The sequence below is a fragment of the Pygoscelis adeliae genome, unplaced genomic scaffold, assembly GCF_000699105.1.
Source record: "Pygoscelis adeliae isolate BGI_AS28 unplaced genomic scaffold, ASM69910v1 Scaffold318, whole genome shotgun sequence".
Classification (NCBI taxonomy): Eukaryota; Metazoa; Chordata; class Aves; order Sphenisciformes; family Spheniscidae; genus Pygoscelis; species Pygoscelis adeliae.
In genome coordinates this window covers 1900120-1913912 of record NW_008825430.1, presented here as the reverse complement: position 1 = coordinate 1913912, position 13793 = coordinate 1900120, and the positions used below count along the sequence as shown (strand labels likewise).

Sequence of the window (13793 nt, the reverse complement as noted above, 5' to 3'; positions counted from 1 at the left end):
CGGCTATATATTCAACTTCACGAGCCTTACATAAAAGATCCTGCTGCCTATCCTAAGCTTCAGGTAAAGCATTGACTGTGGAGCATGGAGTGTTAAGAAGTGATTTGTTAACTGGCACAAAGATGAAGCCGTGGGTTTCACAGATGACAAGATCAATAAGGGAAGTATTTGTTCACGGCAAGTTAAATAGTATTTCATATTTTCTACTACAGCCATTACAGGGTACCAACTCTTTGTTGTGATAAACTTAACTTGGATTCAAATCAGTTAGAGTTACACATCCTAATTACTCAGGCTTCATTTAATATAGTCCATGAAATGTATCTGCATGCTTTTTATGATCATTCCCCTTCCTTAGAAGGGCAAAGTAGACTTTCAGTCTGGAATAATGGAGCAAAAAGGGGTGTAGTAGGACTAGAGTCCTTAAGCTCATGTTACACTTCTGTCACCACTGACACTCCTTGAAACATGACACTTTTTTTTTTTTTTACACAAACCCCATTTACACAAGCATTGCAGAGGAGGGAACGTTTTGCTTTAGTTTTGTAGTCTTTGCAAGGTTGCCATTCTTTTGCAACCCTGGCTGCTGCATGGGGGCAGGGCCTGAAGCGGTAAGAGGATTCACAAGCAAGGCAGTGAGCAGAAACCAAAAATCTCTGCCGGACCTGTTTTCTGGGAAAGGGGTGGCTTGGGTAGACCTCACACCTCCCAGCTGAAAGTGCAGGGGAGCTTGAGAAATAGACACCCATGTTGTGCTGGGCACTGAATTAGGTCAAGCCACGCTTACTGGCATGGTCTCAGGACAGCAAGGGGTTGGAAAACATGTCCTGAGATGAAGGGGATTTGTACGGGCCAAAGAGACAGCAGCTGTCAGTATCAGTGGGGGCCTTAGGGCACGTGGATCCAGTCAACAGCATCCGGGTGTGAAGCTCTTTCTCAAATAAGTTATAGCTGCAAGAAGGCCTGGGAATCATTGCTGTAAGGAGCGTAGTTTTGAATAGTCTCAACTCCTCAGTCAGCAGCTGGCTACTTTTTAAATGCATCTCCCACACCCTGCAAAGCAACTAATATTTCTGTTTAAAATGCAGATGCTGGCATACATGTTCTACTCTGTGCCGTACTATGTGATTGCTCTGTATGGCCTACTGGTGCCTGGTTGTTCCTGGATGCCCGATTTAACCCTTATACATGCTGGAGGACTAGCTCAGGTATTTCTTTGTAAAATGTTCACTCTTGAATTACAAACTAATAAGTAGAGAACTACAGAATAAATAAGGGGCACAAGGCTTGATCTTTCCATGCGGGTTTTATGCCATTGTAACTCAGATCACCTTTTATATCTGTAGAAAACTAATTTAAGGGAGTGGAGAATCAAACCTATGTGTCTCTAATGACTGCACTCTTGCTTTAGTAGACCTCTCTCCTTCTACAGAATCTTTTTATTGGGCTCATTTAAACTTTAGGCACCATGAACTCTTTAGCTGTGACCATGAAGGAAGCCTGTATTAAAGCTGTAACAGTCAATCATGTAAAAAAACCCAAACCACAACAAAACGGTGAAATACATTGTTGTTTCCATGACATGTTTGGCCAACTAGGTAGTCTGAAAAAGATAAATGGAAAAAAGTATCTACTAGTCGCACAAAAGGACCAGCATCAGTTGATGATGTTGATGTAACACTGGCAACCTCCTGGGCCACAAACCACAGTAAGACTACAACATGCTCATGAAGCTAAAGGCAGACCGATGGCCATACTTTCTTAGCTCATTCTGTTCCGATTCTCTTAAATAAACAACTGGAGTTAATTACTAAATGGTGCTGACAGGTATGAGAAGACTGGCCCAAACAAAAAAAAAATCAAAAGGAATAGTAAATGACTTCTCATGACATATAGATGACCATTTAACAGTTGAGACAGTGACAATTGGTTTGTACTGTACGTAGGAAATGAAATGAGCTCTGAGCATCCAGACAATGCAGAAAATACGCACATAATCCTGCAACAATAATGAGAACACAGGGACATGGCAAGAAGTGTAATTCAAGTACCACTGTTAGACACAGACCAACACTTTGTTCCCCAGGCCTGAGATAACAAATCACGGATACAAGCTGCAATCCAGCTTAACTGCCCAGTAAGGATGGGGGGAACAACAGTTTATTTTCTATTTGTGAGCAGCTATCACAGAGAATATGACTTTCTTTTTTTTTCCCCCCAAACACACCAGTTAGAATCTTGAATCACCAAATTATATCAAAACAGAATCTGGCAAACATATTAATGAGTAGGTTTAAAAGCTCAAAAGGTATCATAAAAATCATACAACTGTGTTTGGCCCAAATCTAATCTAAAAAAAGCACAAGCTAGCTAAAGTAGGCAAGCCAGTGTCAGGAACCTCTCTCTACTGACAGATTACTCAGGTTTCATGAATTCCCCAGACAGTCAGGAGAGAAACTGCTCCTTCAAAGATTATTTAGCAGAAGGAAAAGTAAACCAGAAGTCAGAGTGTGCTATCACAATCTTGCAAACTTACCAAAAGGCTCAGCCTCCCAGATTGGAGGCGATTTTTGTTTGGTTGCTTTGGTTTTGGTTTGTTGGGGTTTGCTTTGGGTTTGTTTTTTTTTTTTCTTTTAAATGTTTCCCATAACACACACTTTTTTTAATGGCACTTTGTACCTTTTAGCTGTATGATTAATACATGCAACATTTTGTTGCTGAAGTCTAAAACGCCTCTTAAAACCCCTCTGTTGTCCCTTGTGGTTTGGCTTCAGGATAATGCTGATTTATTAGACATTAGATAAGGAGAAGAAAAGCTACTGGTAACCCAAAGCTAACACTCAGAATGTCCCATTTTACTCTTTAAAGCTTGTCCTAGGAACAAGGAAAAACTGTGGGCTGACAGAAACTGACTGATTAAGAGACTGTATGTTGCTGCATACTCCCCACATTTTGTCCTGATTCAAAAAAATGTTTCTTTAAGTTTGGGAGGGTTGTTTTTTTTGTAGTTTTTACTTTAATGCACTGCAGAACGAACTTCAGTCATCCCACAACTGAACGTGATTTAATTGAGCTGACTTGGTGAACTGTGAGCAACCTGGGACGAAAAACATGTGTGACAATGAATTGAGGACTCCCTTCTGTATTATTTTTAGTTTTGGTCATTTTGAGGCACAAAACACGTTTCCAGGTTTGTCTACCGTTTTCTCAAGCTAAAACATTGCAATTGATAATTAAAACATACGTAGGTAGTGAAACACATTTTTCTATTATGCACAAAGGTCCACAGAAGGTAGATACCTAACGATGGAAACAGTGGGCATTGCCCCCGGGAATGAACACTGCTCCTACAGACGGGGGCTGTGGAGACTTTAATTATTTTTATTTCTATCACTATGAAGTACGTACTTTTTACAAAAACAAGTATCAAAATACCATGTGATGCATCTAAACTAAGAACCTCTAAAAGTGCCTAGCCTTTCACACATACAGAGGAATATTTACTGTTTTTCAGAATTACGTATAGCTCTCAGCTTGAGTTATTCTGTTACTAACATTCAGACTCCAAAACCAGGTTGTGACCCTTATTGGGCCTTCTGAAGCTTCAGGAAGAGCTCTGTAAATGTCACTTGACTGAAGTACCAAGAGCTTTGATTATACAAAAGGGTTGGAATAGCCTCTGAACTTAACTTGGTATTTCCCTATGCAAGTGAGCCAGATGAGAAGGGGTGAAGAGCCACAGCCCTGCTACCCAAAACCATTCTGTCTCACCAATTCTCCATAGCCCACTTCCCCTCCCTGCTCTCTCAGATGTAGAAAGTTTTTCTTTACTCCTTCTCAGTGTTTTCCTTAATCCTGCAATTTTTGGTGGCTAGTTTCTGCAGCGCCTCTTGTCTACAAGAGAACCTAAACCCAAGGAATATATTTTTCTAGGTTACTCTCTCCCCACTCTATTTGATGGCTTTCCTTAGGCTCGTAAGACCTGGTCCAAACCCCTCCAAAATCAGTTACAGTCTTTGCTTGATTTTAGTTGGTTTTAGAGAGAAGGCACGGAGTGAAGAAGGACTCCTAACCTCTTTCCTGGCCCTTCTCTGTCCCTAGCTGGAGGGCTTTCTTGACTGCAGGGTAAGAAACACTCCAAGTACTGCCTATGATTAGGCTGCAGACAAAAAATATTGTAAAAAAACCCAAACCCAAATTATTTCATAGAGACAAGAAGCTTAATGAGTAGCAGGCATATGCAAATTGCAGTTGTCAAGTTGAGCAGTGCCACGTCCAGCACCAGGCAGCTTTCAATTGCTGTGGGCCGGCCTGATCAGCAGGCTGGCCGAGGCTTCGAGGTTAACAAAGGCTGTATGTTAGACAGATAAGGCTACCTTAGAAGTTTACCTGCAGCATCTCATTTGGTTGATTTCTCAGTCCAGTTTTAGGGGTTCGATCATCAAAATGATCCACTTAGAAAGGGTTCAGTAACAGAAAGCGCCAAGGAATGGCTTATTTGCTGAGAGGACCTGATCACGGCGAGGTAGCGCCACAGACTCCAGGCTGCTCTCACTTACCGCAATGCCAGCCTATCGCCCAACAGGCAGAGCCATGTGCAGGAACTAACAGCTCTCGTCTTGCTGCTTAAAATTCCGGATTTGGTGCAGGTCTGCCTGGTACTTGAAAGAAGAGCAGGACTGGGCTACTGGTGAGCGAGAGCTGCTTTTACGACACACGCCCTGCCCCAAGGTGGGGCGGGGGGGAGAAAGAAAAAAAAAGCAGAAGCAGAGTACAGTCATGGAAAGGAAACACATGAGATTAAAGACATAACACAATTTCCACAGAGGCAAATCAAATTTAAAAAAGAGTGACTTTAACAAACCTAAATATCCTCCCTGGTAATGAAAGGAAAAAGCAACGTGTTATATTGAAAAACAAGTCTAATAAATAGTAACTTCATTATGCGGTGCATCATTAGCTAGTAAAAGTCTTCATGGGCTACAAATAGAACAAAATGTTTCTGCTTTTTCTTTTTATAATGCTCAAAGCTCACTAACGTGCCACAACTCTTGTAAGAGACAAGACCACACAATAAGGCTTAGATCTTCAAAGGTACCTAGGAGGCTGCGGGAGCTCCGGGTCTCACAGCAGCAGTCCCTCACAGCCCTTTCTGACAAGGCTTACTATGAATTTACTGTCAACTTACTATGATGCACAGTTGGCCACTCTTGGAGACAGGCGGGCCTTGCAATCCTCACAGAGAAGTACGTAGCTTAGCGTCTTGTTCACCCCAGAAGAGGCTCTGAAACGCTACCTGGAGGCTGTTAGTGCCTAGGTGAACATCAGACAGCCCCAAACCTCCTACCTGAAGCCTGGCAGTGGCTGGCTCTCTGCTTGGGAGACTGCTACCTCGTGTAACACGAGGGCTTTGCTGCTGAGCGCTACCGCTCCGGCTGCCCGGGCAGAGGTGGCTCCCAAGGCCAGGAAGGTAGCAGGGATGTGAGCAAGACCACCCAGGTGCCAAAGGCGGTTCCTGCCTGAGACAGGCGAGAACAAACAGGCTGCAAGAGATGGGCTGAATTACGAGGCTGATATAAAAAGGCTGCTGATAGCGAGCCCCTGAACATCTGTTTACTGTGTAACAGCTATTTACAGAAACATGCTAAGTGGCACTCTGCTGAAGTGTGTTTGTATTTGATTTCTTTGATTACTCCGCTTCCTGACTCAGGTTTGCTAGATCAGCTCTCCCTGTTAAGTGGAGGTGGTTACAATCACCTGAAAACTGATTTCCTCTTCTGTTTTGATATATGGTCTCAACCTAACCTTTTGACAGAGGGCTGCGTATTAAAACACCTGCGCTGTATTTCACTTTCTACTTCGCTAACCGTGAGCAGAACTGTGTTCTTTGCGAGTCCAGAATAACCCCTGCTGAAGCCAAAACAGAGGACGTGATTTGGCCACAGTGTACTCCTCTGCGTTACCAAAATCCCGGTGTCCCTTTCTCCTGCTCTGCTTAAGATCAAACTGATGTTTATCTTCTCAGATCTCCTCCGCTGCTAACTAACTAACTAATAGTAAAAAAAATTGGACACACAATAGTTAACGTGAACGAGCTGTGGCTTGAAATAGCAGGTAACAGATGGAGACAAAAGACAGCGACTATCCTGACGCTTCTATCTTTAAATGTCTGTTTACGCTAAAAATACGCTTCGGCCCAGCAAGCTTGTCTTTGCACATAACCTTCACTGTAAACGTAACCTGTACTTCAGAACCGCCCCCAGCCCAAAAGCCAAATATTGCAGACGTTTTCTGAAATCATCAGGAGTTCCGGGATCAGAATCTGGAAGACTGGGTTTAAGATTTAAAAAAAAAAACCATCCCCTAAACCAGAACTAACACAGCTTCCAAGATTTTCTTTTCTAACTTTATTCGGAGTGAGCGTCTGCTTCCCCCGACGCCAAACACCAGGCTCCTAGGTAGGTGGGTGCGGGTCCTGCCCCCGCGGCTGGGCCGCGGCTCAGCAGTGCGGCTCTCTGCGGTGGCGCACACTTCAGCGGCCGTGCGCCTGGGGCAGGGTCACGGGCCCTGTTGCATGAATAATCACCTATAAGCCGAGGGTGAAATCCTATACCTGATGTAAAGATCAGTGCCACCGTGCGCGTAAAATAAACCTCCTACCATGGTACTGACAGTTCCTCTCCTGCCTCTTATACCAAGATATTAATGACCTCAGTTTAGACTGTATTTTTATGCCGCTGTGCAAAAGGATGGTGGATAGTTCTGGAATAAAAGGGCTGGCTTGGAAAATGTCACCGGAGGTGCATACTTGCATGTGGATTATGCTGTCTTTCCAAAATATACATCAACTTTACCTTTCTTTAATATATACGTTATATACACACCACAGGCTCAATTTTCCCATATCGGTGCTTCTCTTCACGCTCGAACTCCTTACATCTACAGAGTCCCTGAAGAAGCAAAACAGTTCTTTCTGATATTGAACGTAATGTACGGGATTCTTCCCCAGCTGTTGGCTTACAGGTGTGTCAACAAGCCAGAGTTTTTTATGAAAACAAAACAAGAAGAAAAAACGGAATAGCGCAACTGTTTGCAGCCCCTCTCTTTGGCTGTGTATATAATTGGGCTGGGATGCAATCGAACTGCTCAGACGGAACCCACGTGAAGCGTGTAAGATGTGTAAAATTGCACAATTGTGTGAAGTTGCACAGTCTGTTTTGTTTATCCTCCTCAAAAAGGGAAAATAAAGACGCCTGCCTTCAGTACCACTTCTCAACACTTTGACTAGTTCACATAGCTATTTTTAAGTAAGCCGCCTTGACAGTTTGAGAAATAGTGCATGAAGTTGAATAATAATAATAATGGTGTCCGTGTTTAGCCTCCACACACTGAAGAACGTCGCTGGGAGCAGGCCGCACACGGAGCTACTGTGGAACGTGAAGGTCAATATTTTGAAGTGTGAAAAATTACCATACATAACTCTGTCACATGCACACGTTTTATTTGTCGAAAAGTATGGTTTGTGGGTCAGCCTCGTTAAAAATCCCAAGAAATCTTTTAAGAAGCAATCAACTCTTACGGTAAGACTCCATATACGATAAGCAAATGGTGTAGTTTTGTTAATTCTGTCGAGGATTCACCTCTGCAAGGACTGCTCGTCTGCTTGAAGTTAAGCATGTGCTTCCCAGCACTTCTGGGCTGGGCGCGGAGGGCTCGCTGCCTTCAACAGTCAGGCCTGACACCGCAGCGTGCCTTTTCAGAGAGGAGGGGGTTTTGGCCGTGTTCTTCTCTGCAGCTACTTTTGCTAATGCTGTTGGGTCATAAACGAGCAGCAGCAAACACAGCGACCTCGGTTTGTGTGGTTTATGTTTCTGTTTGCGATTACAGCTACTGCTCTGACTTCTACGTGTATTTGTACTAAAAGCGGCACAGTTAGCGCCCTTCTCACAGACGAATTTAGCTGATACATTTTAACCGGAAACACTTTATTTTGGGATGCTGACTTTCGGCTGTTTTGATTTAGAGGATTTTAATTTTCTTTTTAAACCTAATCACTAACAAGACAGCACCAGCTCATGCGCATGCGCGTTGCACCCTGCCCAAGGGGCCCTTCAGAGCGGCAAGAAATGCATGCTGTAACACTCCCCCGTTGAACGCCGCGGTGTAGTTCACAGCGGCGCTCAGAAGAGAGAACCCACGGTTTTAAACCTCCAGGCCCAAAATAACCACAACGCACCTCAGTCAATGCTTCTTGGCGAAAAGGAACTTAGCAATGACTTCCTCCAGCGCCCAGCCTCCCTGGTGCGGGCTCCTTCCACGTACGCTAGAATTCGGGGCAGCTCCATCCCAGCACGTCCTCCCAAGCAAAGAAGCCCGGAGCTGTTGGGCTGCAACAGGACGTGCTGGCTCACAAACAGGTATCGGAGCCTCCGATGTTACTTCTACTGGTTTTAAAGAAACTTTGAATACATTCAAGGTGAATTTAATAACCTCCTGTTATCCAGAAAAGGCAAAGTACAGAAAAAATAAAGATCTCACCTGCACTTGTATCTATTATGGTCAACTCATGTTAACAGAATGTTTTGCTTTAATACTTGACTTACATTAATACCTCACATTATTACACGTATGAAGCCAAATATGACGCTAACTTAGTTGCTTACAACCTCAAACCTTACTCCCAATACACATTCCAATAAATTTATTCTGTAAAAACAATACATTTTTTTGTTTTCTTTTTGTTTTGTTTTTTGTTTTTTTGTTGTGGTTTTTTTTTAGTTTTTTACAGTAAACTCGTCAACTACAAACCTTGAATACGCAAAAGATGTTCCAAGGACAAGCATAACAAGGATTGATAAAACCAGACTAAATATGTTTTCACAATAAAAGCTGGCATAAAAATAAATAAAAATCTCTATTATCACAATAGCAACAATAATGTACACAGAATAATGGATCTGGAATGCTTACTTACTAGTCTAGTTCTATTTCCAAAAGGAAAAGAAAGCCAGAATGACAGCATCCTTTTTTAAGCCTTTCGTTATTTAAAATTGATGTTTTCTTTTGGTTTCCCATAGGGTTCTATATCACAGTAAGCTTAAAAATGGAAAGCATCCAAACGAATGATTTCAAATTGTGTTGGCATTGGAAAAAATCCTTGTATTAATCTAAAGAAACACAAAAAGACTTTCACTAACTCCACATATAGGAACTAAGTCAGATAGTGTACATTACATCATGATTTTGAGAAGTATTAAGAGTATAACTAGCTAGGTACTTCTAATAAGGAAAGGTATTTTATTACATTATTGAACTTGGCGGTGACCTCAACTGAAGAAGAATTTTTCTTTCGTGTTGTCAACCGATCAAAAATCAAGAAAGCATGGATATAGGGAAATCTGAAATTATGTTTGTACGTGGAAGATACTGTAGTATTGTATGGAGGGGACTCATTTCTAGGACTTACTTCTTTTTAAAAAACTGCTGATTTAGAATGATGTAATTTGGAGCTACACCTTTTCTAGCTAGAAAAGGAATCTGAAACGTGTTCAAGTACGCGGTATCTTCATAAACCTCAGCCACTGGTAAAGGGCAACTTCATGCAACCAAATAATATGAAAATCAAAAAGGAACCCTTAGAAAAAAGGGTAAAATGTCATTTCTGCAAACACAACAGATAGGAATGTGAATAATGTGCATACAAACTGGGATGCTGTTGATGATACTAATGAACAGATGTGGTGACTCATATCAAATCCAAGAATATTAGACAACCAAACATGTAACCTTCTTGTGTTTTCCCTTAATATTCAGCAGTCATTATGTTGGTTAAGTCTGAAAGAGAAAAAAAAATAATCCCATTTAATGTAAGAAAGAGCACGCCGCACCATACTCGATCTAATTAATGCCGTATTCCCGCACTGCAGAGTCACAGGCGCAAGTAGCCACCTGGTCTGCTCGAACAGACACTTTTTTCCTAGAGAAAACTGCTTACGTTACAGCAACTCAACATACCGCTACAAAATATTAAAGAATACAGTTTAAACATTTAGGGCTTTATTCAAACGAGCAGCTCGAGTCATGTATGTGGGTTGTTTTTTGTTCTCCCCAATCATTTAGTTACGAATCTCGCGGTATACGTCACAGGCAACCAAATTCCGCGTTTTTCCACTACGCTAAATCCCCGATAGGCTTCACGCAGCAGCCCAGGCACTGCTCTCCTCCCGAACGCCGCGCGGTGAGAACACCCTTTTGTTCAAACAAAGGAACGCTTAGCAAGGACGAAGAAAGATAAACGTCTCTGAATGCTGCTTCTGAAAAGGAAACAGTTTGGCTTGGGGTTCACGGTAGGGTGATGAAAAGGAAGAAACTCCCACTTCGTGACTGAGTCAAGGTCAGCTCCTGCTTCCACTGACATCAGTGGGAACGGGGTCAGACTGTCCTCGTGCGATCATGGCAAGCGTCTCCACGTCTCGGTTTCTTCATATTAAACACAGACGGCAAAACTCGCCTACAGGCACAGGGACAAACTGCTTTTGTCCAACAACGCGAAGACATGCAACGCTGCGTGACTGCCTGACCCCCAGCAAGACGTCCCTTCTCCTTCGTCAAGAATTCAGAGCGCGAATGCTTGGTCCACCCACGCCCCGATGGACGGAGAGGAGCACAACACACAAGCAGCATGAAAGAATTGGTACCGCGTTTGGTGTGACCATCCAAGAAGAAAAATCAACGTCAAGGAATAAGTGGGGGGGGGACAGGTTAAATCCACTGGGGATGATGGAATTTTCATTTTACACAGGATCCGGGGGAGAATATGAGAAGAGGACATTGTAACATCCCTGCGCTAGCAGTTTGCTGCCTAAGCTCTCTCCCGCTCTGGCCCGTCATACCTGCTGCGTGTGATGCCACGGCTACAGCGGACTATGCTTCTCTGCCCAAGGGGACAAGAGCATACAAGCGCCCACTTAGCAGCCTGGGATCCCAGCCTGCTCGCTGCACCTCTCAGCTAAGGGCTGTGTTTGTTCAGTGTGGTTCTCCTCTCCTACGACAAGGGGTTTGCAAACAGTAAGTAATGGAAACCTGCACCTTCCGTGTGGGAGGTCCTGGTACATCCTGACTAACGACACACGATAAGGGGTTATTATAAAATGCTCACGCATGTAACGATGGCTTACAGGAACTGCCTGAGCCCTGCCTCCCCCCAAAAGGTGTAACGATGCGCTGCTCATCCAGAGCACCGCACTTCCATTGACCTCTTGCCTGTTTGTCAATGAGATTATACTTACAGATGCTTTGGAGACGTGGCTTGGAGGGGTTCCTGCCGTTTCTTTCCCTTCAGAGGGAAGTGCAGACACCCATTAAAACAACTACAAATGATTAGTCAATCAAACCATGCCTTCTGCTGAAGTTCTTAATGACAGCTGCTGCCCAGCACTGATTGATAGGCAGGATGGGTGGTGAAACAGTCAGTCCCTACGGTAGCGTTCTCGGATCCAGTAAGGAAAGCTGTCCTTTCGGAGTATGAAACCTTTGCACGTAGTAACAGCGATTCCCCTCTGGGCTAAGGCCAGAAGATTGGGTAAGCACCATTCTCACGTGGGGCGCTGGGAATATTAATTCTTCCACTCCCCACTGGCTCACAGATAGGTCCGTTGGGCCACAGTGGGCGCAGGAGGGACGACAAAGAGCCAGGTATGCAAATCATCCTCTAGCATTTTCAGCTTCCAGTACCATCTTCCAGCGTAACACGCATTTTGCCTCCCAGGCGCACTCCCAGGTGCCCCAGAAGTCAGCAGTTCTCTTCTCCCCCGATGCAGGCAGCCCCCGGGGCCAGCGGGGCTGCACAGGGACCTCGGCTCCTTCCCCTACCCAGGCAGCAGGCGCCGCCAGGCTCCCGCGGCGGCCGCTGAACAAGGATGCGGCAGAGCTGAGCAGCTTCCGCGGTCTCCATGGTTTCACGTCTCTTCAGAAACAGATCGACTCGCATCATCTTTGTTTGAACAAGTCTCTCGGCTTTACTGTAAGATATGGTACAACGTGTGCCGCACTGACCATCGCTACTGCACACAAAAGGAACAGCACAGAATCTGACTGATTTGAGTGAAAAATTTCAGTCATCAATAAAATTTAAGGACAGAGAACAGGGAGAGCAGGAAATAAAACTAAATCCACAAATTGCCTTGTTTTTTCTGGCACTGAAAATTCCTTCCTTGACAGTGTCTGGCAACTGACTCAGCCGTCCTGTACTTTAAAAGCTCTTGCTGGATGGGCAGAAGGATAATTATTTTCTCGCTCTGTACGATCACTGTTATTCCATGTTGGTTTGAGGTCAAAGCGGTTACAGGATTCAATGTACACAGAGGTGCAAAGAGTATATTTCATCTATACCGGCTGCTTTAATCTCAACTTGCATTCAGACACGTTTCTCCCGAGTTACGTCCCATCGCCCGGTTTAGCAGTGCTGTTCTCCTGAGCTATGTGAAGGCAGCAAACCCCACACCTCCTTACACCAGAGAGTACGCCACTATTGATTTTTACACAGAAATTTTTACTGTGCAATAGTTAAAGACATTTTTACAAACGTTATCTTTTTGGAGGGGTAGATTTTAACTTACCTCAAATTGCTGAAAAAGATTCAGAGAGAAATACATACTCTGTTTCCATTTTCTGGAAAAATGCCCACATAAATGCTTTTCCATTGAATAGAGCCCTAAATGCTACGCTTTTAATGGTGATAAAACCCCAAACCTGTTACGCAGCGTAACCAGTGTTATTCCTGAGAAGTAAAGAAGGAAGAGCAAAGGAACCAAACGTCTCAAAACCACATCAGGAGGACACAAGGAACCTGTGTTTCTCTGGCCAATTTGGCCGTAACACTTGTCTTTCGCAGCAATAGCTGGAATTGTTGCTAGCCCACAAGAACATCACAACAAAAAATATGTCCCGGACACAGGCTGTTTTAAATATGTTCTCCCAATTGCAATGGTATCAGATGGCAGTAATTTTGGACCAGATTTTGATCCCCTTATTCATGCTGGCAAGCAGTCGCCTCCACAAATAGATCCACAGACTCCCATGTTAGTAACTGATTGTCAGTGCGAGTAAAAAGATCACAGTCCTTTACCCCCCTTTAATATTCAGGCCGTACCAGGAGCAAAAAAACCCGTACTTCATTTCCAACAAATCTATTATTTTTCAAAGACTCGGTAAAATCATTGACCTCCTGAAAGGCGACCGCATGCATCCGTACACCAAGAGAATGCCTCATTTACCAACACAATGTCCGGACTGTAACTAAAATAACAAATACCAAAAGAAAAACTTGCCACATACCCTGAGTGCTGACCTTAACATTCAAATACTCTCTAACAGGGCAGGGACCACAGCCAGCTTTCAAACGTCATTATATGGGTATCCAGAGAGTAAAAGTGAAAAGAGTTATGCCAGCCAAGAACCAAACGCCCAAGTCACCGGAGATTTAAATGTGGAATGTAAATCTGCTGCCATGAATTCACTGATTTATGAGCTAATTTTGCACCATAGAAAGTAAACAACACAGAGCCACGAATACCTTTCCACCGGAATATTCTATTGAGGTGGTATTTTGAGAAAGCCAAAACAATTTAGTATTTAACAGCAGAGGACTGTCATGGGGGGGTGTCTGTGACTCCTGAGCAAGCTCTGGGATGGGCTGTCTTAGCTAATACATTATTAGTTAATTAATATTAGATAATAAAACCCTGAGGTTCAGGCTTTGCATCTTTCTGGGGAAGGAATCAGCCAAAGAACAG

General features: G+C 43.7%; 2 protein-coding genes across 2 annotated transcripts in view; one reads left to right on the top strand and one right to left on the bottom strand.

Annotated features, from left to right (window-relative positions):
• TM6SF1 (transmembrane 6 superfamily member 1) overlaps positions 1-7264 on the top strand; it is a 23783-nt gene extending 16519 nt beyond the window's left edge. The window contains exons 9-11 of the mRNA XM_009330979.1: positions 1-63; positions 1089-1208; positions 6890-7264. The exon at positions 1-63 is cut by the window's left edge and continues 36 nt beyond it. Coding sequence (XP_009329254.1) covers positions 1-63; positions 1089-1208; positions 6890-7081 — 375 coding nt within the window. The 3' untranslated portion in view covers positions 7082-7264. The remainder of the gene's footprint in view (positions 64-1088; positions 1209-6889) is intronic.
• Positions 7265-7971: 707 nt separating this feature from the next.
• LOC103922776 (hepatoma-derived growth factor-related protein 3) overlaps positions 7972-13793 on the bottom strand; it is an 18691-nt gene continuing 12869 nt past the window's right edge. The window contains exon 6 of the mRNA XM_009330978.1: positions 7972-9834. Coding sequence (XP_009329253.1) covers positions 9829-9834 — 6 coding nt within the window. The 3' untranslated portion in view covers positions 7972-9828. The remainder of the gene's footprint in view (positions 9835-13793) is intronic.